Source organism: Ammodytes marinus (assembly GCF_949987685.1).
Source record: "Ammodytes marinus genome assembly, chromosome: 4".
NCBI classification, from domain to species: Eukaryota; Metazoa; Chordata; class Actinopteri; order Uranoscopiformes; family Ammodytidae; genus Ammodytes; species Ammodytes marinus.
This window is the reverse complement of record NC_137233.1, coordinates 7,278,796-7,294,172: the sequence shown is the minus strand read 5'-3', so window position 1 is coordinate 7,294,172 and position 15,377 is coordinate 7,278,796. Positions and strand designations below refer to the sequence as shown.

At 41.7% G+C, this 15,377-nt stretch overlaps 2 protein-coding genes across 2 annotated transcripts in view; one reads left to right on the top strand and one right to left on the bottom strand.

Moving 5' to 3' along the window:
- The window catches only part of syn2b (synapsin IIb), a gene marked incomplete at both ends in the record, with an annotated part of 67,311 nt that extends 53,390 nt beyond the window's left edge, over window positions 1-13,921 (bottom strand). Inside the window, one exon of the mRNA XM_080025519.1 lies at window positions 13,431-13,921. Within this exon, the coding sequence (XP_079881645.1) occupies window positions 13,431-13,921 (491 nt within the window). The remainder of the gene's footprint in view (window positions 1-13,430) is intronic.
- tamm41 (TAM41 mitochondrial translocator assembly and maintenance homolog) overlaps window positions 1-15,377 on the top strand; it is a 347,761-nt gene that overhangs the window by 317,794 nt on the left and 14,590 nt on the right. The gene's annotated exons all lie outside the window — the stretch shown is intronic.

Below are 15,377 nucleotides of genomic sequence, written 5' to 3'. Positions count from 1 at the left end.
GCCTGTTTGAGGTCACGCCACAGCATCTCAATCGGTTTTAATTCCAGACTTTGACTAAGCCACTCCAAACATTTTATTTTGTTTTTTCTGAGCCATTCAGAGGTGGACTTGCTGGTGTGTTTGGGATGATTGTCCTGCTGCATCACCCAAGTTCTCTTGAGCTTGAGGTGACGAACTGATGGCCGGACATTCTCCTTCAGGATGTTCTGATAGAGAGCAGAATTCATAGTTCCATCAATTATGGCAAGTTGTCCAGGTCCTGAAGCAGCAAAGCAGCCCCAGACCATCACACCACCACCAACATGTTTGACTGTTGGTATGATGTTCTTATGGTGGAATGCTGTGTTAGCTTTACACCAGATTTAACAGGAACCAGGCCTTCCAAAAAGTTCCACTTTTGACTCATCAGTCCATAGAATATTTTCCCAAAAGTCTTGGGGATCATCAAGATGTTGTTTGACAAATGTGAGACGAGCCTTTGTGTTCTTTTTGGTCAGCAGAAGCTTTCGCCTTGGAACTCTCTCATGGATCCCATTTTTGCCAAGTGTCTTTCTTATGGTGGAATCATGAACACTGATCTTAACTGAGGCAAGTGAGGCCTGGTGTTCTTTAGATGTTAGTCTGGGTTCTTTTCTTAGCTCCTGGGTGAGTCGTTGAGGAGCTCTTGGAGTTTTTTTGGAAGGCCGGTCACTCCCGGGAAGATTCACCACTGTTCCAAGTTTTCTCCATTCGTAAATTGTGGCTCTCACTGTGGTTTGCTGGAGTCCCAAAGCCTTAGAATGGCTTTGTAATCCTTTCTATACTTACAGACAACAATGACTTTGTTTCTCATCTGTTCTTGAATTTCTTTTGATAGTGGCATCATGTGCTGCTTTTTGAGATCTTGTAGTCAACTTCACTGTGTCAGACAGGTTATATTTAAGTGATTTCTAGATTCTACAGGTCTGGCAGTAATCAGGCCTCGGTGTTGTCATTAAATTGAACTCAACATTCCAAAATATGTGGTGAATCGATTGATTTATTAAAGGGGGGCAATTACTTTTTCACACAGGGCCAGGTACGGTTGAATAGATTTTTACACTTAATAAATTAAATCATCATTTAAAAACTGCATTTGATATTTACTCAGGTTATCTTTGATTAAAATTAAAATTTGTTTGATGATCTGAAACATTTAAGTGTGACAAATATGAAAAAATTTAAGAAATCGGGAAGGGGGCAAATACTTTTTCACAGCACTGTACAGAATATCTCTATATACAATAAATATTTTCATATCCATGCACTTTACCACCTTAGTGACTGATGGCTATATGGGGGGGGGGGGGGGGGGGGCGGGCATTAGAGCAGTAGGCTTCATCTGATTGGCCATAAATCTTGAGCGTGAATGCACATTATAGGCTACCATTTATCACAGTTCAAGCGGTCTTCTGAATACATATACCCCAATATAAAACTTCACAAAAATGAAGCAGAGTTGTTTATCTGTCGTGTGTGGAGCCTGAATCTGCTTTGTCTCTGTAAATACATTGGATTGATTTCTGTTCTTTATTTTGCTAATGTTGACAGATGTTACTGGTTTTATTGTAAAGTTGATAATGGTAAATAAATGTTGGTTACCTGCCAAAAATGATATATTTATCTATATATATATATATTGTTAAGCCCTAATAGGAAATGTCTCATACTATTGAACTATTATGAGTGGGCAGCAACACCAAAAAGTCAGGAGTGGACAGAACAGAGCAGACAGTGGCTCAGACAGGCTTTAGTCTTGGGCCTTTCTGATCTCTCCATGGATCATTATATGGATTGAACTGAGAGTTAGTTATACCAGGGGGGGTGAGAATCCTGCAGCCCTATTGAATACATGCAGCAGCCCCTTGTTATACACAATGAGCAGGTAATGGTTATGGATGGAACAAACTGATGATGAATAACCTTTGCTTCGACTTGGCTCAATTTTCCATCCACTTTCTCGCTTTCATGTTCCCCTTTCTAACCATAGATATATTCTCTCTCTCTCTCTCTCTCTCTCTCTCTCTCTCTCTTGCTCTCTCTCTCATTACCTCTGTTCTACTATCTGGTGTCTGTTTTCTGTCCAATTTTACTCCATACCTCCTCTATCTGTCAAACCCCTGATTCCCTATCGAATCCAGACCGAACTAACAGTGCAGCACATCAACCCCTATAGCTTAATGGGGTAAACACACAAAGGCAATGTTAAACCCACTCTCTCTTCTCACAGTTCACTGACAGAAGGGAGACGGCTTGCAGACATGAGTTCTGCCAAATCCACAGAACCTCAGAATATATATATGTGTGTGTGTTTGTGTGTGTGTGTGTGTGTGTGTGTGCGTGAAGCCCTCAGCCCTGTTTTTAATCAAACAGCTGTGTTATTTGCCATCAGGAAGGTCCTTCTATTCAAGCCCCCCGTAGAAAGCTCTGAGTACATAAAGAGCCGGCCCCTCGCCAAGTCAGCTTATTGCATTGCACAGCTCCTGGGCTTATCGAATGATGTGTACCTTCAGTGCAATTACAGTATTACCTAATGGCATTGGCTGACAATACATTTGTTCTGACAGCAATTATAAATAACCCTTCAAAAACGGTGCCTTCACACAGGCAAAGTGTATAGCCGATTCGTCCTCTGCAAGTGTGCTATAGACAATATAGGAGTTGAACATTCATTATAATCAATGGAAGATTCAAGCCAATCAAATTGCAAATAGTAATAATTTATAGAAAGAATATGATAACACATTCATAACTCAAGGTCCACTTATAATTTTACGAGTTGTCATGGAGATGGATCTGCTGAAATGAGATACATTTCTCCCAATACCAAATGTCATGGCTGCAAAATTTCAAAGCATAAATATGAATGAATCACACACACACACTACTACTGCTGCTCCTCTCTATTGACCTTTTTGAAGCCCGTCATTTGTCTATTCATTTATTTTTTTTCACAGTTTTGTCTCTTTGGGTTGCTATGGCTGGCTACAGTGAATACAAGTAAAAGGTTGCAGTCCTGATGGGGTTCAAACAGCCTGCCACATACACGTCTCAAAGTTGACAGCTCACACCTGACTCCATCACAGATCTAAAAGTTAATTTAACAACTAATGCTATAGCTATATCTCAACTAGCCACTTCTTGTCAAAATGCTGATACATATTGCATCCACACACGTTTTGAACGTCCACGAAACGTTCTGTTCATTAACTGCGACTTTAATAACAGCGAGACGAGGAGCTGATCCCAGAGCTGTGTGTGATGTATTACTGATGTCATTAGTGCCGCCATGTAAACAGCTGTTGTCTGACTGCTGTAGAAGAAATACAACAAGACTCTTTATTTTCTTCCAGCTCCGGCAGTCGTTCCCTCAGTAAATGTCTTAATATAAAACTGATGGAACGGTGGCTTCAACCCCTTATCCGATATGTGCATTTCAGCCATAGAGGACCCTATATACCGACCCATCCCAAATTTAAATTGATTTGAAATAGAATGTACTCTCATTGTTTCATTTATATTTACAAGGAGCAAATAGGATGTATTGGAAAAATCTGAGAGAAGCACAGTGAGTCTGTAAGCACATGAGCTCATCGGTTGATTGACTTAAACATCCTTTGTGTTTTGTCATGGCTCCTGACTGAATTTGTTGGAACACTTTTACTTTTTGAACTTGGCATTTCATGCTCATACAATGTCTACAAGGAAAGTGAAGAGTGAGGTGACAAAACTTGCATTTTTGGGAAAAAATAAAACTAAATCTTAATGTAAACAGTCAACAGTTCTTTGTGGTAAATCCCTATCACTGCCTGTGTGTAATCATACATTTCCAGGATTACTGAAGAGGATTACCTGTTGCCATAGCAACATTGGACCATTTCACTAGAGGTGGTTATGCAGATTGGTCTCGTTTATGGCTCTCTGAGGTATCTGTATGTCTCACGCATACTAACAGCAGTGGAATGACCGCACAGGACACAGAGTAGCAACAGGCACAATTACAGTCAGTAATACTAATGACAGGTATGCGGTCTGGTATATTCCTTCTCTATATTGAAAGCGGATATGGTCAGGTACAGATACAACTACAGATTTAAAGGTGCACTATGTAACGTTGGATGTGTCAGAGAAGTGAAATTTTTCTAAGGTTTATTCTCATAACTGAATAAATAAACTTTCCTCACAGGAACATTGGATCCGTGGAACACTGTTTGAAGTGAAAAAACTACCCGAAAAATTACTGTTTCACTGTTGTTGTTTACAGCAGCAGGGCTCACATTTCGATTTACAAACATATTCTAGTCTTACTTTTGGTTCCAGGTGCCTCAAAATAATTTCATTTTGATATATGATTTTAGAATGATTTAATACGGAGAATTTAATTCAGTGAACATATTTTTTTGTAGAATAACTTCTGGCTCTGCAACTGTAAACAAATACCTCTCCTCTGAAACTGCATACTGTACCTTTAATGAAAATATTTTCTATTATGGGGAAAGAGGAAAAGGTCGCATACAGTATGTGTGGCTCCAATGGACAGAGAGAGACCTGCCCTGGCAATACGCTGCTCATTACTCAAGCCTCCTCATCCGACTGAAGAGGCTTTCCAGCAGATGAGCATTGAAGAGGTTTGTTTGTATAATCAGACAAAAGGTCAACAAGGAAAAATTCAATTAACATATAAACTGAAATAGATTATATTTCTATTGGGCCATTGGTCTTTCCCCCGATTCTCTTATCACTGGTGATTAGATACATACTTACTGATGCATTTGAAGTGCAGCACTTTAATACATTTACTCTCGTATATACTGTAGAAATAAATACAGTTTTTTTAACCAATCTTTTAAAGACAACATATTTCTCAAAACTCTAAACAGAATGTTATGAGTAAACCATTTTGTCAAAACTCCTCAAATGTTCTTGCGAAATGACACACTGCACTCAACACTCATTTTTTCAAAAAATCGATTTGTCCCACCAAAACCATACATACAGTAGCTATCATATATGAATATCACTTACTTACAGAGCATCAATTCAACACTTGTATGACATGTTTTTTTTAACAATACCATCAAAACACTGTTTTTTGTCTCGGCTTCATGAGGCCATGTTACACATATTCAAACATATGAATTAAAGTTGCTCAAGCTGTTAACAGCATGTTGCGGCGCACATTTATGGAAATAGCACAGACGGTTAAGTGCTGTGCTTATCTAATTGTCTTTACAAAATGTCTGCCACAGTTGAGAGCATCTGGAGAAAAAAAAATGCATAGTCATTACAGAACTAAAAGGGACACTTACCAATACACAGACAGGATATTTTCCCATTGAGTCACATCCACATTATCTGCAAGGCTAACCGCTTTGCTTAGCATAAATAAAATGGGTGATCTCTAGTCCTAATAGGCCTTGGGGGATAAAAGGCTCTGTTGACATAGCGACTGCCAGCAAATCTCCATGCACTATGGATATAGCCCATTCTCCTGGGACCATAATGTTTACTAAGGTATTTCTCACATTATAATATGCTTGATATTAAAGCTGCACAATAAAACCGGGATATATTTTCTACCATTCGGTAACATATGAAAACATGTAACTGTGTATAAGATTATAAACAAAACGACCAATTAGTTATTTTATAGAATGCATACCTATTTTATAACAGTTAGGCTATACTTGAAAACAGACTTAATCGTGTACTTTTTGGACTTGTAAAGCTATTACATATTTATTAAGAAGTTTCAAGGTGATAGATTTCACCTTAGAGTTAGTTTTGGTATCGTCCTTCCAGTTAAAAAAAATGGCACTGTTCTAATGAGACAACCGTTGAGAGGTACAAGACATCAGGAGGTTGAAACAAAAAAACAACAACATTGCATTGCCACCAGCTGTAATTAAGTCCCAGCTTGTGTGTGTGTGTGTGTGTGTGTGTGTGTGTGTGTGTGTGTGTGTGTGTGTGTGTGTGTGTGCGTGTTGAGGTGACCTGCAGCTAGGAACATATGCCACCAAGACATTGGCATTTCCCTGCTATGAAGTCAAACCTATCCAGTAGAATCCTATCACAAGCGCCCTTTAAAATGATCTGACCTTTTTTAGCTGTTAACTGTGTATACGTGTTGTGGATACCAGGGTGTGTTTTGACAAGGTTTATTTATAAATTCAGCAAGCAACTTCTAACTACTGCTTTATTCCCAAACCATTGTTCTATAGTCAGCATGAACAAGGGACAAAAAATGCTGAATTCTGTGGGATTTAGTTTTGCTTTTGTTTTTGCGATGCATGTTTAATTACATGAAAGAAAATAGAAACAGATAATGCAGGTGCTTTGAAAGTATATATATATGTGTGTGTGTGTGTGTGTGTGTGTGTGTGTGTGTGTGTGTGTGTGTGTGTGTGTGTGTGTGTGCAGTGTTGATGCAGATCTGCACGGCTCCACCTCCCCACCTGCTCTCACATTTGCATTTCCATCCAATTCAGGTCATTGTCATCGTGCCAGATATAAAAGCCTGTTAATAAAAACACTATGTCTCCTGCTGTGCAACCACAGCAAACAAAAATAACAGAAATATGATTGCATTTTGTCTCCTAGTTTTTAGCTTGGCAGAAAAACACTGCATTTTGAGAGCAGTGATGGAGCAAGAATAACTAGTAATAAGTAAATACTGTAATTTTAATGACGGTACTTGTTGCCCGATCAGCATGCGTTCAAACACCAACCAGTTACAGCCTTGTCTGTGCTTTTTGTCTTTCTTTAAATACTTAGGTGTTTTAATCGTGCTACATGTTCATGCACTTTTATCTGTTTCTGTATGCTTCATGTTTTTCACACATCGCCAACCTGTTATGTGCTGAAGAAATCATTGTGTCGTTTTGTTTGTCTGTGCTTGTGTCATTTTGTTTTTGTGCTCATGTGTTGTATTTTTCTTCTTTTAATGTTTATTTTTTTCTTTCTACCTGCCAGGGACTACAGGTGAAAATTAGCCTGCATGGCTAAATCTGGCACATTTACATGTTGAACTTTGGTGCTCATGTCTATTAATGTGCGCTGTCCCTTTTAAATAAAGAAATCTAAAAAAAATCTAAAAAAAAAAGGTGGAGTCAGCAATTCTGGAGAATACTTTTACAATAATTTAAATTTTTCTGTCAAAATCAGTCAATATCTCCTCCCGATCTACTGCCTGTATGTACCATTTGAGCGCTGAAAAAAAATTCAGTGTTAATAACCAGCCTAGGCTCTGTAAACGAGCATGTTGCTATAGCTATGCAGGGACCCCTTTATGTACATACCCATTCACAGAGCCTAGGCAGTTCTGTATTAACACTGGATTTTTTTCCACAAACATTGGGGACATGGTAGTGGATCGTGATGAGAGATATTCTCAGATTTTGACAAACAGTGATGTTGACAACAAGCGTTCTCCAGAATTGCTGAATCCACTTTTTAACTGCGTGCCTTTGTTTGGGTGACATTCAACATCAACCTCTGCAAGACGGAGAACTGTGCGTCAACCAACAAAAGTCCAACAGTAAACAGTCTAAAATAACCTCCTCAGACGGGTATATTCCTGCCTTATTCCTGGTTAAAAAACTCACTGCCATCCGGGCAGACACACTGCAGAAGACTTCCTCAACCGGAAAAATAGATAGATAAAGAAAAGGAGGGTGAAAAGAGAGAGAGAGAGTGAGAGAGAGAGACGCAGACGGATAAAGGGAGCGCAGGAATGACAGCAGATGTGGCCTTTGGCGTGGAACTGCTGAATCACCACGTCCCTTCTGATTACTTCATCCCATCATGAACCCAGGGCACTTTGAGCCGAGAGAGAGAGAGAAACACAGAGAGAGAGAGAGAGAGAGAGAGAGAGAGAGAGAGAGACACAGAGAGAGACAGAGAGAGAGAGAGAGCTCCATGGTTAAGAGCAGAGAGTTGTGGTAAAGAGGAGAAGGACAGAAGAGAGAGAGAGAGAGAAACAGGAAGGAGTATCACAGAGACAAAATTATAAAAGTTATATTTCCTCCATCTTCTCCCTCCCTTCAATCTTTGCCGACATCACCTTGAAACCCTGGAGGACGAGACACTGTCAGTTCCCTTACACACACCTCACTGGGCTCCGGACTGTTACATAAGGACCATGTACACACACACACACACACACACACACACACACACACACACACACACACACACACACACACACACACACACACACACACACTCTTTCATCTTGCCCCGGTTATTGCTGCTGGACTCCCATTACTGTTTCCTTTTTGTCTGAGAAAGCCGTCAATGGAAACACAGTCAGTTGATATTTGGGAGCTGAGAGTATGAGCTCCCAGACAGACAGACAGAGAGAGAGAGAGAGAGAGAGAGAGAGAGAGAGAGAGAGAGAGAGAGAGAGAGAGAGAGAGAGAGAGAGAGAGAGAGAGAGAGAGAGAGAGATGATACCTGTGGTCCCTTATATAACTGATGGCTATAGTCTTTTCAGAAGGGATCCCTCCCAGGGCAATGCATGCACAAATGCTCATGTGATGCTAATTTTTGGTCTATTTTGGGGATGGCTATGCAATGCTATTAGATGGATTTCGAAAAGCAAGTTTGAATTAGGGTATAAAAGATGTTCAATTTGGGTAAAAGGCGAATTGCTAGAAGAAGACTGGGGAAAAAAAGGAAAGTGGGAGCCTCTCATATGCACTATCATACAATCCGTCAACAGAAGCACTATGAGGAATATCCATGAGGATGTCTCGGTTAATTGTAAGTGACAGGTGAAAATGAAGAATACTTATTGCACGTCCGGCCATCAAACCTTAATTGTTATTTTCTTGTTTCCTGTCCATATCACACTCTACTAAGATTATTTGACTTGACTGAATGCACTTATTGCAGAGGAGTGCCAAAACCCTCGATATACAGAAGGCTAATCGCTATGAAAAATACAGGTTTAGCTTTATTTAGCAGTAACTACAAGTCAATATTTAGATAGGTGTGTAATATCCCAAATAATTATCAAAGCCAAAGTATAAACCGATCAGCAGATTATCCTCTATTGATAGCATTGTTGCTATATCAACAGTGTATAGTCGGTTTGAACCACTTTGTTTACATCCCCGTTTACAGAGCCTGGGCTGTGTATTTACACCAGATTTCCGAGGAGATATTTCATTGATTTTGACAACAAGCCTATAAGTCCAGCTGAATTCACCTTTAAATTTAACATTGTTACATTGCAATGTATTTCTGTGTGTGCAGACACAAGCAATATCAAACAGACAAGCACTCCCTATCATCAGGTTATAGCCTTGATGTGAATGACATTGCAGAGAAGAGATTTCCAGTGTGAGTTTCTTCTTCCCATGTTCTATTACAGAGACACCCTCCAGTCCTGGCTCTTTTTGCTGAGTGGAAAATCAATACCATTTAGCAGAATGCCTCTCGGGCCCATGCAGATGATTTAAGGAAAGCTCAATCTGCAGGCAGCCAGAAACCAAAACATTAACATTAATATTGATGTCGAGCTCTTTGGGTAAAGCATTGTTTACGCACAGAGATTTGGAAGACTTCTGGAAAATAATGCCAAAAATTGATTGCTGAAATGTTAAATGAGATCATTCACTTGGCATCATTATGTAGAAGTTGCCCCTTGATAGGCAGACACTTGGCATGACACTGGAATGTATTGCTGCATTGGCTACTTCGATACATCATATATTTTACAGCATTCATCTAGTGTAACATGAATTAGTTGTCACTGCAAAATCACACTAATGTATATTTCTATGTATGCTATGATTTTGACAGTTTACATTGGAAATCAGGGTCAAAAAAGGCATTTTATATCCAGATATACTGTATTTGCAGTGCTTTTTGTATTCTCATTACATATGATAAGCAGGACTGCATTAAGTAGAGCCATGCTTTGAAACTGGCAGTGTCTCATGGCCGCCACATCCTCACACTGGCAGCTATCCAATCACAGGCCAGCATAAGCACTCAGAGCGATTGCTATACAGGATTACCATAGTGTAAATCTGCCACATAGTCACATAGTATACAGCCATACAGCACAGTGCAGTGGAAGCTTAGCATGCACGCACGCATCAACACATATGTAACAATGCACCATTTTAGAGCTTATCCAGCCATGGATTGTGTTGGGAAATAAAATCCACTGCACAACACAGACAGACAGTGGAATCCTTTCAGTCCATGTTATGCACCGCGGTCTGGAACTCAGACATGACTTAATTAATGCTACATTGTAACTGGTTTATTATAACAGATGTCAGTAATGGAGCAAAGCCTGCGAGCTAGTTCAGGCAGTCAACTTGAGTCATGATGCTGCTATAGACACACGTGACATGCCATACCCCTCTATACCACCAACTAAACACATTGTCATAACATGGCGCTCTTTTTAAAAAGGTGCTATGGGGAATATTTAAATATTTCTGAAACAGTCTCATTTTCCATCTGATGATCCTAAATTACATGTTACAGCAAACATGACTGCAAAAAATGCAATTTTTTTTAAATAGTTTTTCTTTATGCCTTTGTCATGCGTATGCTCACCCAGGAACAACAGCTGGCGTAGTAAAACCACTTTTGTCCAAAGGGGGTGCAAGAATTAACAAAAACTGAGAGTACCTCGGAGCACGTTTACGCTATTTAAGATTTGTCTTCTCTCCCTCTGCCTTGTCATTGCTAACAGCTTTCGCGTTATTGTTTTGCTCTGCTTCTCTAGAGATATTTAATCATCCCTCCTCGGTATAGCATGTAAATAGAGCTTGGGAAAAAAAATAAGAGACCAGTATGGAATTTTCTGCAATCTTCATCTCTACATTACTAAATGGAAATGCTCTTAATGACAATATTTTTGGGGGGAATTTGGTAGAAATGTTGTCAGTAGTCTAAAGAATAAAATCAAAATGTTCATTCTACTCCAACATAGTACCCCTATAAATAGTACAACGAGAGACACTAAACATTTGTAGCGGTCTCTTAATTTTTTTCAGAGCTTTGTGTGTGTGGGGAGTGATGAGGCATGAGCCAGTAGACAAACTAACTATATCTTTGCTCAATAAAACATTTAACATAAAACAACACAGCATGAGTTGTCAGACTGAAATACAGATAGTGTTAAAGAGAATGGGATTTTTTCGTCCCAAATGGGAAATTGTGACAATGCATCAAGCTGCATTTGCATCTTAGCTTTTGTAGACTTTTTGTAAAGTAAAGATGCGCATATTTGTAGACTTTGTGGTTGCTGACAAATGTTTAAATGTATGTTATTGTATATCAATGGTTTTACTTAAGTAGAGTTGCAAATGTCTCCATCCAATCTATTTTTGCAACTGGACTTGATGCATTTTCAAACAGAGTAGAGTAGTCAGCTTCCAAAATCCTTTTCTGGAGGAGATAATGATATAGCCCAAATCCCCCAAACACCTTTTGACCATATTTCTTCACTAGTGACTTAGTCCATTTCTCACTGGACTGTTCACACCTCTAATAAGCCCCTTAAGGACCTCCCATCCTTTCTGGCTGACAAGCTTGCCACTTGATTCTCAACCTTGGAAACAGCAATGCTCTAAACTCCAAGGCCCCGGTCTCTCACTTGTTCGGCTGCTATGCCTTCGGCTATACACACATTGGTTCTTGTTTGCATAAGTCCTGATGGCTACTAAACTATTGTTGTCATCTGAGTACACTCCAAACCATCCATTAAATCAAAAAGGTCAAACGTATCTCATCCAGTTGCCTCTCTATCAGAGTAGAGCCATCCGACGCAATAAAAAACTACCCAAGAGATAATCACAACAATGAATGGCTGTAAAAATCCAATCGTCAGCATCCACACAGAATATGTTTATGGCCTGGAAATGTGATTTGCATTGTGGGATAGCAATATTATCACCCAGGAGATGAGGAAGGGTAACATTTCACTTGCAGAAGAAGGGCGAAGATCTTTCATTCAGAGCTATACGTGTTGTTGTATATGACAGCGTGTGATGTACGAGACGATGGCATCATGGGGATAATATCCTGTTAGCCGACTTGGGCTGTCAAGGGGGTGGAAAACACTTGACGCATAGCTGGCCAACACACACACACACACACACACACACACACACACACGGCGTCATAATAAAGACTCACATAAACACACAAAAACAGAGGCAGCTGACAGTGCGGGCTGTTGGAAAGGGTGAATCCAAAATCCCAGAGAAAAGCTGTGTTGTCTGTTGAGATTAAGAGAGCCGATTCTATTTTTGGGAGCAGCTTCAGTGAGAGGAGAGAAGACATTGAATACATTTCAACACACACAAATACAAACACACACGTATGCATGCACGCGCACACACACGCGCACACACACACACACACACACACACACACACACACACACACACACACACACACACACACACACACACACACACACACACACACACACACACACACACACACACACACACACACACACACACACACTTAATAAGACAGAGGATGGAAAAAATGATTGCGGAAGCGTGCTAACTAACTAACAATGACTGATGGAGAAGGGTTGGGATTAAATAAGTGTGGACTTCTTCCCACCCCTTTTCAGACATCACATCACTCATCATGTGACCTCAATCATCAAGTGTCTGTTGTACATGTATCTCGATATACTTTTCTATTTTATGTAATATCATTCTTTTCCGTATAATCCTTTTATGTTTTCTTTTACATTTTCAAATTAAATCCAAATCCAAATAATTCATTTCAGGATTCATTCAAGATTGTAAATCAGTTGTGAATACAGGCGTCTGTCATCTTCAGGCCAATGCATATACACACTCCAATTAGTGTTTTTAGAGTAAACAGTAAACACTAAATCTTCTTCCTTCTGGCTGACTTTAAACCAAAACATTTTGTACACCAAACATGGAGAGCTTCCCAAAAAAAAATCAAAAGCAGCAGCGTGCCAGTTAACGCAATCGCAAACTACATCAACAACTTCCCACCAGTCAGTTGGACAACACTCAACCCGTCATTAAAGGTGCAGTCAGCGATTCTGGAAAACACCTGTTGTCAAAATCTCTTTTTTTTTCTACATCAGTGAATATCTTCTCACACTTCCGCTACCTGTCTATAACGTTAGGGTTTGGTGCGCTGAATAGAAATCTGTTAATACACAGCCTAGGCTCTGTAAACTGGTATGTAAACAAAGGGGCCCACTTCGGCTAGCAACATGCCCGTTTACAGAGCCTAGGCTGTGTAGTAACACTGCATTCATTTTTCAGCTTACATATATATATGTACACCAATCAAATCGTGATTTCGTCAACTAGCATTCTCCGGAATCGCTGACTTCATCTTTAAGAGGCCAGGCATTAGCACTTGCATCTCAACACACTCACCACTCGTGCTGGGGCTCGTCGATGATCAACAGGACCTTGAACCTCTTGGAGAGGGCCGGGGAGGGGGCCGACGTGGACTGCTCCACGAAGCCCGCCGCGGCCGACGCCGTCTGTTTGACCACGTTGGAGATGGAGCTGAAGGAGCTGAAGAACCCAGAGGAGGAACCGGACTGGGACTGGCTGGCACGCCTCTCCTGAGACTGACTCTGACTGGCACGCCGCTGCCCCTGAGCTGGGAGCGGGGAGCTGGCTGGCACTGGGGCTTTGGTGGTGGTCGGGGACGGGGTAGGGGCTGGGGCAGGGGCAGGGGCAGGGACGGGTGCCGCGGTGTCCGATGAAGGTGCACCTTCTTGGGCTACAGGCTCAGAGGCAGCGGTGGTGGTGGCTGGAGGAGGAGCGGATGGATCGGGCCTCTGCAGGTCAGACATGTAGCCGTTGGGCAGGTTGGACATGAAGGTGCTGTCCGAGAGGCGGCGGCGAAGGAAGTTCATGATTGCGGGTTTTGGGAGAGGTCGGTCCCTCCGTCAGTCGGTCGGTCGGTTCGGTTAGTTAGAATGTGTCTCTGATGCTTTCTCTTGGCTTAGTAGTGGAGTGAAAGCAGAGGTTAGATGAATGACAAGTGGAGCAGATCAGTCCAATCAATGGAGAGGCTCGGCTGTAGTGATGCTGCTGCTGCTGCTGCTGCTGCTGTTGTAGTGTTGGAGGAATGGAAAGCAAGTAAGGAGAGGAAGGAAGGGGGAAAAAAGGATGATGGATGAAGAAGCGATGGATTTACAGCTCTGGTCCAGTCTTCCAAGAGACAGCTCTCCAAAGCGCGGCTATAAAAGCCAGCTAAAACGGTGCGCTCGTGTCTGTGTGTGTGTATGTGTGTGTGGTTTGGTCTTCCTCCTCCTAAGCCTCAGTCAAGCCTCCTCCACAAATGCGTGTGTGTTTGTGTGTGACGTGTGAGGGTGTGTCTTCTCTGAGAGAGAGAGAGAGAGAGAGAGGTGTGGTAGTAACGTGACGTGGCCCCCTTCGGTGAGGTACTAGTGTTCTTCCCCCCTCCCCTAGACTCTGCCTTTCCTTTCCTACCGCCTGAGCTGCTGCAAGCCGAATGCGCTCAAGAGATGCTGCTCTCTCTCTCCTTCTCTCTCTCACTCTCTCTCGCTCTCACTCGTTCATTACACACACACACAGGGCTCCTCTCCCCCTCCCCCTTCTCCCTCCTCCTGTCATCATCATCCCTCGTACATCACAGTGCTACGCGTGTGTGTGTGTGTGTGAGTGTGTCGTGCTGCTGCAGCCCCTTGTAGCGCCGCATGCGTGCCGTGTGCAAAGCTCAGCAAAGCAGAGCCCACTGGAGAAGGGGGGATCCCTGCAATAGCGTGCCTAAGGTGGAGTTCACAGATGGAAGCACCACCATCATCCACTATGCACCATGCTCCGTATAAGCCACACCTCCTCCTTCTCCTCCGCTTCTTCCACTTTCTCCATCTCTCCGGCACTGTCGACCTGTCTTGCCCTTTTCATCCCCTTTTCCCGCCATTGTGGAACCCAAGCATGTGTGACCGCCGAGCTGACACATTTCTCTAGTGGATTAGTTTCTTGTAGAACTGAAAAAAAGGAAAAAAATATATAAATTATGAGAATGTGCTAATTCCAATATTTTGCCATAAGGGCGGCTGGGGCGAAGTGGGTAGGGTTGTCGTCCACTGGGTTGCAGGGTGGTTCGATCCCCCGCCTTCCCGCCACATGTCAAAGTGTCCCTGGGCAAGTCACTGAACCCTTAAATTGCTCCCGATAGTTAGCTTTCACCCTGCATGGTAAGCTGATGCTATCGGTGTATGAATGTGTGTGTGATTGGGTGAATGTGTACAAAACAATGCAAAGCGCTTTGGGTCTGTGAGAAAAAAAACAGGGAAAAGCACTATATAAGTGGAGTCAATTTACCATTTACCATAGGAAACA